Source organism: Schistocerca serialis, chromosome 1, assembly GCF_023864345.2.
Source record: "Schistocerca serialis cubense isolate TAMUIC-IGC-003099 chromosome 1, iqSchSeri2.2, whole genome shotgun sequence".
NCBI lineage: Eukaryota > Metazoa > Arthropoda > Insecta > Orthoptera > Acrididae > Schistocerca > Schistocerca serialis.
This window is the reverse complement of record NC_064638.1, coordinates 312,454,283-312,466,095: the sequence shown is the minus strand read 5'-3', so window position 1 is coordinate 312,466,095 and position 11,813 is coordinate 312,454,283. Positions and strand designations below refer to the sequence as shown.

Genomic DNA, 11,813 nt, shown 5'->3' with positions numbered 1-11,813 from the left:
TATGTAGGAACATTTTTTGCTTTAAACATTCTGAATGTGTCCTCAACGTTCAGTAGCATATATGGTTTCAAAGGCAACAGTGTCCCATCTCTTTGGAATGCTTAGCCCAGATATGTCGACTAAGTTAGTTGAAAGTCTAGGCTGATTCTTGTGATATTTTCATGGTTGGTTAAATTGTTACAGATACACACTCTTCTAACACTAAATCTCTTTTATAGTACACTAAACTATTAAAATGGTCATGACCTAGATTTATCTCACCTCACCTACAGAACTGTAACAAATCTGTCAACTGATGCCTGAGACTTGACCTTTTAAGTGCAATGCCTTATGCTTGCAAAAAGAACTGTTACTGTGAGGTAGTAATGCTGCTTAACTAAAATATCTTGGGGAACAAATTCCTAGCAGACTACCCCTTCATAAAAATTTAATGTTGGTTCTTGCAGTGAAGCAGTCTTCATCTGGCTAAGATGTCACTTAGTTTCTGGGTCACACACACAACACCATGCTTCATCACATGTAATAATTTTTGTCAAAAACTTGATACTAGCTTCTGCTCAGAAGCTGGTAGGAAAAGTGGTTCAGAATGGTGTACCTTAGACGCAGTTAACAGAATCTATTACTTGTTACTTTTGCCGCCCCCCCCCCCCCCTGCCCCCTTGTGCACATTGCAATCCTTGGAAGATTCCTACACAGTTCACTGTGTTCCTGATTGATATACATTTAAGTGGCACCTCTCTTTTGAGAAGTAGGATGTTTCTAGCATGTGAGACATCTACAGCAGGGATTCCCGTATACTGTATGATTAAACAGTCACTTTGAGAGATTATCTAATTTGGAATTCAATGTAGTTGGACATCAGCTGGTAAAGGATCAGCATTCATCATTTCATTTTTTCTGATAGCATCTCCTTGAGCAGGAAGAATCTGTACCTTTTTCAGTATGTATACTGTCATTATTAATTTTTTGTTCTTTATCTGAATTATATCAACTTCAGTATAACCTGCCAGTAATAAGAAGCAATATTCCCATTTTCAATCTAGTGCCTTCCTTCATTTTCCTAGCCTTCCTAAATTCAACAATTGTGAATTATGAATATCATGTTGTTCTGTAATACAGCATGTTTGCAGTCTATGACCACTGACAGTGAAATACCTTCAGCAAGTCAGCTCTCACTCCTGCACAGCTGAGTAGGGTGTGGTGTGGGAGTAACTGTTACCGTTACTAAACAAAGGTTCTGCAGGTACAACACATATTTTATTTTACAAAAAAGTGCATTATGTTTCAAAAAGATTCATCCAATTTCACATCACAATAAATTCTACACAACACCAAATCTGAGGATGGATTTTAAATTATGTGTAGAGCTACAAAGTTTTTAGTTTCAAAAACAACCATTCAATTTTACAATTGCATACGCTTATAAAATCGTGTGGTTCTTTTTACAATTATGTCTGGGATCAAAATTTTCATTTACCTTTCACAAATGCTCAATTGTGTGCACAACAAAGATCCAGATGAGTCAAAATATAATCCATATTTTTATGAGCATGTCTGGAGTTGTGCATTAATTGCCGTTGCTACGCAGCATCTGAATCCATCCAAATTGTTGGAAGAGGACTCACGTAGGTGCAGATATTCACAATCCACTACAAGAAAAAAGAAATCACATACTGTGTGATAAAGTGACCTTGGAGGCCAAAAGTGAAATGCAAAATTCATATGCCCATTACGGCCCATCCATCACACAGGCAGCTCATCATTAAAAAGTGCTCTTACATCGTATACCAGTGCATTGATTTTGTTGAAAAACCAAATTTTTAGCATGTTCTCACAACTGTGCAAAACGCCTGATCTCAAAAATATCCAGGTATGCATTTCCTGTAGCGAGCGAGCTGGCTGGTGGTATCGTGACCATGTGAACATGGCTGTTGCCAAACTAAAATTCTGACCCAAATTTCTATCTTTATTCATGTGAATATATTGACTTGTGAGATGGGCGTAATCCTTTTGAAATACACTGTATTTTGTGCAATAGTCAGTTTTGCAAGCTCCATAGATCTCACTATGATGTGGAATGAGTCAGTTTTACAATTTACTGAAAAATTTGGAAATTTGCCTCCATTTACATGATTGCCATACTGTTTTATTTGTATAGACATTGATTTATGTGTTTGAAGCAAATTTTAATGTGTGTTAAACTCTTTTCACTGCTATGTAAGGGATCAAAAATTTTGATTGCAGAATACATCACTCTTTTGCATATAAAATAATCAATTTTTGAAAATATAATGTAACTGGAGAGAGAAAAATCTACTCTTCCTTGTCATCCCATCTAGTAAATCTACCCTGGATTCTGAGCAACTTTTCCAAATTACCCCTTTTCTAAACCTCACCAGTCCTTTTTCTTCACCACTCTTCCTTTTCCTACAACTCTTCTGCCAGATGGATCCCCTAACTACGAAAGTGTGCAAACATTTATACGTTGTATATGTGTGTTCTCCTGCTGCCACACTGTGAGTAGATTTTATATCTATCCTATTACATTATATCACTCCTTTGTATGCCACACTAAGACTGAGTGATGGATAGTAAGCAAATCTAACTGATCTTGCAAAAAGAAACCTCAACACATCTTTCGCTTGATAATGGTTGTCTACTACATGGTTAATACTCTTTGTACATTATGAGATTCAGTCTAGGAATACTAGAGCCCAGTTTTCATAATCTTATGTCTTCAATTCTGTTAAACATTTTCGTTGATATATCATCTTTCGAAGCATAGTAGTTTGTTGAGAGAAATCATAGTTGAAGTAAATTCCAAACATATCCTTATTTTTTACTCTTTCTGAAAGAGAGACCATGTGTTAGTTGAAAATCTTCTAATGTTTCCACTGCTCTTTCTAGAACACGAAAAATATATGTAATGGTAGACACCTCTTTACCTTAACATCTCAGAAACAGAAAACAAAATCTTACTTCCTTCATTGTGAAAAATCTATGACTAATAAATTGAAGTTTTCTGTTAATATGACAGGTGGTTGTTATCACATTTAGATACATTCAGTAATAGTCACTTGTGATTAGCAAAATATCATATCCCACTAGCTAAACTGTTTTTAATGAAAGGTATCTACTTTTAATTATGCCATATCTGTTTCAAGTCAGCAAGACTTGAAATAGTAATGTTATAAACAGAATCATAGCTTACACAAATCAGTGCTAAGTAAAATCAGCACTGTAAGATTGCTGATAAACATTAATGTAGTTACAGGTTTTTACCTTTGCTGTTAATGATATGTGACTGGCACTGTATCTTGTTCATTGTTGCATATTATGTTTGTCCATTTTTGCTAGCTGTATAATATGTTGGGCTTGGCGAAGAAGAGGCATGTCAATCATGGAGTCCTTGTAGACAAAAGCTCCCTGGATTGAATGAATTGATATGTCATTAGAATTACAATGTACCCTATTTCTAAGAATTGCATGCTGTACATTAAAAATTACTTTCTTACATATAAGTTATTTCATATTTTTCAGATATTTTTGGATAATACTAATAGTTAAAACAGTTTCCAGTGGTAACTAATTTTACATTACAGAGGAAGCAGTCCTTGTCACAATGCACATACGCAACTTAATAAAAATTATTTCATTAAAAGAAAATATAGTTAAACATATATTTTACTAAAACAATAAATCTACAATATATTTAGATACACATCCAAAAAAATAACTCCATAACTTTCAGTATCAGAAATTTAGAGAAATAAAATTTCCTCTCAGGCTTGTATTTCTCAGATTAACTTTTCTCTGCCTACTTTTGACTTTTCCTCCAATCTTTTAAGAGCTTTCTTTTTAATTCTTATGTTGTCATCTTCTCATATGCCAGTTTTACAACTGCAAGTGTAGAGGTAAAAATCAAAACAAATAGATTTTATTTTCTTGTTAGGTTTGGTTTTGGTGTGCAGTTCACTGCATCATATGAACGATCAGATAAAAATAGTTGGATCTGTTTTTAAGCATTATTGTTGATAGGTACACAGTATTTGTGTGATCTTCAAAAATTCATGTTTAATAACCAGACTGAAAACAGCCAAGTGCCAGTTGCTGTTAAAGTTGCCATAATGTTTATAGCTGTAAGTGAAGCAATGTATATAATGTTAGTTCATGCAGAAAGGTTATGAAAAGTAACTTTTGTGGGATTTGATAGCAGCCAGTCATTGTCTGCTTTTAACTCAAATGGCCCCAGTATTCCAAAATCCAGGTGATGGTTGTTGTGACTACACTGGTTAGGAAATACTGTTGTCACATAGCAAGCAGTAAAGTATTGAAACTGAAATGGCTCTAATGATTGTCAACAAAGAATATGATGATCTCTTTTGACCACATTATGTGCTGTATATTTTCCAGGTGATATACATAATTATTTGATGTGCTTAAGCCCATGAATTTTGCATATTCATATTCAAACTATTACAGTTGCTTTAAGTCAGTCTGGAGTTCATGTTTGAACTCAACAATGTAATCATAAATGTCACATTTTTTATCTGTCATGAAAACCTAATAATTTGTGTTGTTGATGCTAAAAGTATTTTAAAATTGTTTTGTTGAGGTACTGTCACTTGGCCTAAAACATTGTACCGTACTTAAATTATAAAATAAAAAAGAAGAGTTGAGTCCTTCTGTGTGTCATAGTTCAAAGGCATACAGCATTATCTGCTGTAATGGCCTTAACAGTTTCTTCTTCACTCTTGTGTGTAGTAATAAAGCATAGTAATATTCTTACAATATTCTGAGAAGGAAAGTTGCTACTCACCATATAGCGGACTTGTTGAGCTGCAGATGTGCACAACAAAAAGATTTTCACACTTGCAGCTTTCGGCCAATGGCCTTTGTCAACAACAGACACACACAAAGACCATTGGCTGAAAGCTTTATGTGCGAAAATCTTTGTTGTGCCTGTCTGCGACTCGGCAACTCCGCTATATGATGAGTAGCAACTTTACTTCTCAGAATATTGTTCCATTCCACCCTTGATTTTCGATTGTTTGATAGTAATACTTTTGTTGTACAATGGCGCCATGCTCCTAAATATAAAAGAAAGCAACTTACTTTATGCTTATCACATTGCTGAAATATATTTTTGATACTGGCTTGGGAATATTTTTTCACGCTTAGATGTGTGTCATGAGGTTCTTGAAACATGTTTTATATGCAACCATTAAATTTAAAATACTGTCAATTCTTTTAGGAGAAGTGTTTCATATTGTTTGTAGTGAATTGTGATACAGAATTTCATTATGAAATAGTGTTGAAAACAAAAATCTGTTTTAAAATTGCACAACACAGTATTCATTAAAGAGTAATGCCCTCATGAAGAAAACTGGAGAGAGCCCTATTGGCAGCTATTGTGAAAGTTGATTTGTGGCCTGCTGGTCAAACAGAAGTTTTAGTGTTGAGCAATTTGACTTTTCATTTGTGGATCATACTTAAATGTGACCCCTCTCTCCCACAGATTAACGTAGAGGCTCTGTAGGCAGAATGCCAGACCTGTAATCTATGTGTTTAACCCTTGCTTCGAAAATTGTTAAAGTGCAAAATAAGTTATAGTTCACATATGACTTAATGAAACTTGTATTTACTCAGGGAAAATGTACCAAGTTTTGTCTTATTCTTCAGGTATTTATTATAGGAAACAAGGTTAGATTGTCGTTCCTGGATGAGTAAAAGTGGAAAGTTATATTATTGTTTACATTTTACAAAGAAAATTAAATTTATGATGTAACAGACTTGTGAGTATAATGTTAATACTTTTGTCATCAATGGCTTTAAACCTACCCTCAAATAGTCTGATTCACTGCATCAAACCAATGGCTCACCCGTTGTTATTCATTGTGGTATACAGAAGGTATTTTTTTGTACCTCCCACTACATTCATGTTCCTGGTACTGTGCATTTGTATACTTATTATTTACACCCTGGTAAAGCGTGATGGCTCTTATTGTTGAGAGATTATATATGATATTATTTATGTGTTAAAAAGTCACTGTTTCATTTGTAGCACAGTTAATAAAAGTAATTAATATGGAAATTAATGTGTTAAATTTTTTACTGGCAAGCTTGGAAATGTCATACCTTCCTGCAGTGCCCATTGTTACGAATAACAGATTTCTTTTGTGAGAACTACAGAACAAACTGAAGCTTTAACTCTTTGGATCAAGCAGTCTCAGATGACTTAAATCGAAATGCACTTCCCTTTGAAAGTGGTGACTGAGGTTTTTTTGCCATTATCAAATACAGATTTAGCATGAAGAAATTTTCCCATAAGTGAGTTATCTCCCCTCAGTGTTTCTTATTTCTGGCGCGTTTAGCAGAGTAACTTTTGTAAATAATGGAGTGTGATACTGAACAGCTAAATATCTGAGGAGGTTGTAAGGTGGGCTCCAGTATATAAATTAAAAGAACAGCCTGTTGAAAGCATTCCTGGGCAATACCATTTTATGTCTCACTGATGTTGGACAAATATGTCATTAGTTTTGAATATTCACAATAGTTCAGTACTGTTTGCCACAATGATACACCAAATCACACACTTCATCTGCAGGCACTGCTCTCCTAAATGAACCACTGGGAACACCTAACAACCCACCATAAAGTATCTACATGCCAATAGCTATTTTCTATTTAACACAGTTAATAATTCATCAGAAGTAAAATTCAGTTGATTAGTAACCGAATTGCTACAGAAAAAACGAAAAACCAGTCCTTCCACAACACCTTCTGTCCCAGAAGTGCAAATCCAATGAGAAGTATTGGCATGTAAGTTTAGTTTAATAAAATGGCAATAATGGTAATATTAGTGTTATCATTCATAACTAAGGCGGATGCAATAAATTGACAAACAAAGAAGCAGTTACTGTAGACTTCTCTCTCTCTCTCTCTCTCTCTCTCTCTCTCTCTCTCTCTCTCTCTCTCTCTCTCTCTCTCTCTCTTTTTTTTAAAATATCCTAATGTTAACATCAAACTTTTAAAGATACATTTTGCCCTGAAATCAGTGTGTTATGCAATCCACAACTGTACAGGGTCTATTACTGAGCTGTTTTATCCCTCATTACATTTCAATTATTGCTACAAAAATGTTCAAAATGTGTGCGAGATCTTATGGGACTTAACTGCTAAGGTCATCAGTCCCTAAGCTTACACACTATTTAACCTAAATTATCTTAAGGACAAACACACACACCCATGCCTACGGTAGGACTCGAACCTTCCCCAGGACCAGCCGCACAGTCTATGACTGCAGCGTCCTAGACCACTCGGCTAATCCCGCGCGGCAATTATTGCTACAAAATGACTTGTATTAATCATAAAAAATGTACTCAGAAGTATGCAATCTGTGGTTCCACATACAAAACTTTTTAAATTCTGATACTTACATTATTCCATGGATTCTCCAAAACTACGTGTCTTGTGTACAAACTGTAAATAGCCTTTCGCTCTCTTTATTTTACGTTTGCCTCATTTAGAATTTGAAGGGGAGTGCTCCAGTCAACATCGTCAAAAGCTTTCTTGAAGTCTACAAATGCTATAAATGTAGGCTTGCCTTTCCTTAATGTACCTTCTATGAGAAGTTGTAAGGTCATTATTGCCTTGCATGTTCCTACATTTTTCTGGAATCAAAACTGATCTTGCCCGAAGGTTGGCTTCTACCCGTCTTTCCATTCTTCTGTAAAAATTTGTGTTAGTATTTTGCAACTGTTACTTATTAAACTGATAGTTTGGTAATTTTCACACATGTGAGCACCTGCTTTATTTGGACCTAGAAGTATTAAATTCTTCATGAAGTCTGAGGGTATTTCACCTGTCTTACATATCTAGCACTCACTAGATGGAAGAGTTTTCTCATGGCTGGCTCTCCCAAGGCAGTCACTAGTTCTCAGGGCCTTGTTTCAACTTAGGTCTTTCAGTTGTCTGTCAAATTCTTCACACAGTATCACATCTCCCATCTCATCTTCGTCTACATCCTCTTCCATTTCCATAATATTTCCCTCGAGTACATCTCCCTTGTATAGACTCTCTGTATACTCCTACCTTTCTGCTTTCCCTTTGCTTGGAACTGGTTTTCGATCTCATCTCTTTATATTCATACAGGTGGTTCTCTTTTCTCCAAAGGTCTCTAATTTTATTTTATACTTCCTGTCAATCTCATTTTTTTAAAAACATTTGTATTCTGTTTCACCTGCTTTATTTACTGCATTTTTTTTTTTTTATATTTTCTCCCCTCCTCAATTAAATTCAGTATATCTTCTGTCCTCCAGCTACTGATGTTTTTATTTTCATTTTGAAGCCAATTGTAGAAGACAATTTTCCAGAGCAATCTTTACGCGACACAGAAGGGAAAAATTTTAAATCTGAAGGAACATGAGCTGTTTACTTTTTTGGGAATTAATGTATTTATGGGTTACCACACGCTGCCATCGTGGAAACACTACTGGTCTGCATGTGATGACCTTGGTATTTCCATTGTAAGGCGATGCATGAGTAGGGACAGGTTTGATTTTATTTTGAGTAATTTACATCTTAATGATAACACAAAAATTCCAGAAAGAAACACTGATAAATTGTATAAAATATGCCCGCTTCTGACTGCTTTGAATAAGCAATTTATGTACATATACAGGGGCACTAGAGAACTCAGTATTGATGAATCAGTGATTGTCTTCAAGGGAAGAAGTAGCATAAGGCACTGTAATCCATTAAAACCAATGAAAAGAGGCTACAAACTATGGGAAATTTGTAATAAAAAAGGATACACACTCAATTTCTAAGTGTATAAAGGTAGAAGTGAGACAATGGAGAAGGACTTTGAAGGGTACGGTTTAGGGGAGGGAGTGGTACTGAAATTGTCTAAACCGTATTGGGGTCAGTACAGAAAATTGTACTTTGACAATTTTTTTTTACTTCTATTCCACTTTTGGAGAAATTAAAATCCATAAATACATTTGCCTGTGGAACAATTAGAACAAACAGGAAAGGTTTGCCAGAGAATTTACCTAAAGAAAAATGTCTAAAGTGTCATCTTTAGACCTAACAGTATTTCAATGGAGGGACAATAAAGTGGTGTATTTTGCGTCAAACTTCTATTGCATTGAACAGAGCGTAGTGTCAAGAAAACAGAAAGATGGAACTAGTATGACTATACCATGTCCAGTTATTGTAAGTGATTACAATAAAAACATGGGTGATGTGGATCATGCAGACAGATTACGTTCAACTTATGGTCTTGACAGGCGATCAAAGAAATGGTGGCACCGTCTCTTCTGGGGAACAATAGAAATTGCTTTTGTCAATGTTTACGTCATTTTCAGTGATCTACATGGGGCACTGCCACTGCTGTAATTCAGGCGTGCTGTGGCACTAGGGCTAATGAATGAACAGCAAGTGCCAAATCTCAAAAAGAGAAACTCTGGTAAAGATGAAATAACTCCCCCAAAGAGAAGGAAAGATAACTTTTCTATTCCTAAGGATGTACGTCTTGACAACCGAGGAAACAATTTTGTAGTGTTCGGTTGTAAAAGAGGACGATGCGAAATGTGTGTGAAAAATAAAATACAGTTGAGACCACATTCACAATGTAGTACATGTAAAGTGTATTTGTGCTGCAATGAGAAAAAGAACTGTTTCCTACAATTTCATGAGGTCTCACTAAATATGTGATATGTGTATACTGTCAAAAATGTATAGCTAAGTTACTATGAATTGTGAATTTGCTCTAGAAGGTAAATTTATGAGAAATTTTTAAAAAATTCGGAAATATATTTTTGTTAACTAATTTTCTAATGTAAAAATATTTAATATTTACATGGAATAAAGTACAAGTTATAAAAATTGGAGCATTTTTCTGCACATGTTGTGATTCTGTCCATGGAGTCTGACGGTACTTCTGAGTACCAGGAGTGAAAAAAGTTGTAAAAAATAAAATAAAATTTTACAAAAAATCCTACCATCATTTGACGCCACAATAGCATAAATTCCGCAAAGAAAATGTTGAAAAGTAAATTTTTTCTTATGTCAGGAAACAAAGGGTTAAAGTTAGATATAGTGGGAATTAGTGAAGTTCGGTGGCAGGAGGAACAAGACTTCTGGTCAGGTGAATGTAGGGTTATAAATACAAAATCAAATAGGGGTAATGCAGGAGTAGGTTTAATAATGAATAAAAAATAGGAGGTAAGCTACTATAAACAGCATAGTGTGAACGCATTATTGTGACCAAGATAGACAAGAAGTCCACACCTACCACAGTAGTACAATTTTATAAGCCAACTAGCTCTGCAGATAATGAAGAGATTAATGAAATGTATGTTGAGATAAAAGAAACAGAGCATAACTTAATCATAGCTAACACTTGGTTCAAGAATCGTGAAAGAAGGTTGTATACATGGAAGAGGCCTTTAGATATGGGAAGGTTTCACATATCTATTGGTTATGAACTGTAGATTAAAACTGAAGAAACTGCAAAAAAATGGGAATTTAAGGAGATGGGACCTGGAAAAACTGACAGAACCAGAGAGTGTAGAGAGTTACAGGGAGAGCATTAGGGAATGATTGACAAGAATGGGGGAAAGAAATACAGTAGAAGAAGAATAATGGGTAGCTTTGAGAGATGAAATAGTGAAGGCAGCAGAGGATCAACTAGGTAAAAAGACAAGGGCTAGTAGAAATCCTTGGGTAACAGAAGATATATTCAATTTAATTGATAAAAGGAGAAAATATAAAAATGCAGTAAATGAAGCAGGCCAAAAGGAATACAAACGTTTCAGTAATGAGATCGACAGGAAGTGCACAATGGCTAAGCAGGGGTGGCTAGAGGACAAATGTAAGGATGTAGAGGCATATATCACTAGGGGTAAGATATACTGCCTACAGGAAAATTAAAAGAGACATTTGGAAAAAAGAGAACCACTTGCATGAATATCAAGAGCTCAGATGGAAACCCAGTTCTAAGCAAAGAAGCAGAAGCAGACAGATGGAAGGAGTATATAGAGGGTCTATACAAGGGCGATATTCTTGAGGACAGTATTATGGAAATGGAAGAGGATATAGATGAAATGGGAGATATGGTAGTTTGTGAAGAGTTTGACAGAACACTGCAAGACCTAAGTGAAACAAGCCCCGGGAGTAGACAACATTCCATTAGAACTACTGATAGCTTTGGGAGAGACTGCCCTGGCAAAACTCTACCATCTGGTGAGCAAGATATATGAGACAGGCACAATACCCTCAGACTTCAAGAAGAATATAATAATTCCAATCCCGAAGAAAGCATGTGTTGACAGATGTGAAAATTACCAAACTGTCAGTTTAATAAGTCATGGCTGCAATATACTAACATGAATACTATACAGACAAATGGAAAAATTGGTAGAAGCCGACCTCGGTGTAGATCAGTTTGAATTCCATGGAAATGTTGGAACACATGAGGCAATACAGATTCTACGATTTATCTTAGCAGATAGATTAAGGTAAGGCAAATCTAAGTTTCTAGAATTTGTAGACTTAGAGAAAGCTTTTGACAATGTTGACTGGAATACTCTAATTCAAATTCTGAAGGTGGGAGGGGTAAAATACAGGGATCGAAAGGCTATTTACAATTTGTACAGAAACCAGATGACAGTTAGAAGAGTTGAGGGGCATGAAAGGGAAGCAGTGATTGGGAATGGAGTGAGACAGTGTTGTAGCCTGTCCCCGATGTTATTCAATCTGTATATTGAGCAAACAGTAAAGGAAACAAAAGAAAAATTTGGAGTAGG

General features: G+C 35.4%; 1 protein-coding gene across 4 annotated transcripts in view; it reads right to left on the bottom strand.

Annotated features, from left to right (window-relative positions):
- Positions 1-669: 669 nt before the first annotated feature.
- Positions 670-11,813, bottom strand: part of LOC126469618 (citramalyl-CoA lyase, mitochondrial-like) — a 204,096-nt gene continuing 192,952 nt past the window's right edge. For 3 of the 4 annotated variants that reach the window (XM_050096757.1, XM_050096762.1, XM_050096742.1), the window contains 2 exons: positions 3,283-3,426; positions 670-1,649 (listed from right to left, as the gene is read on the bottom strand). In XM_050096757.1, coding sequence (XP_049952714.1) covers positions 3,322-3,426 — 105 coding nt within the window. In that variant the 3' untranslated portion in view covers positions 670-1,649; positions 3,283-3,321. The other variant, XM_050096751.1, reaches the window with a different exon arrangement.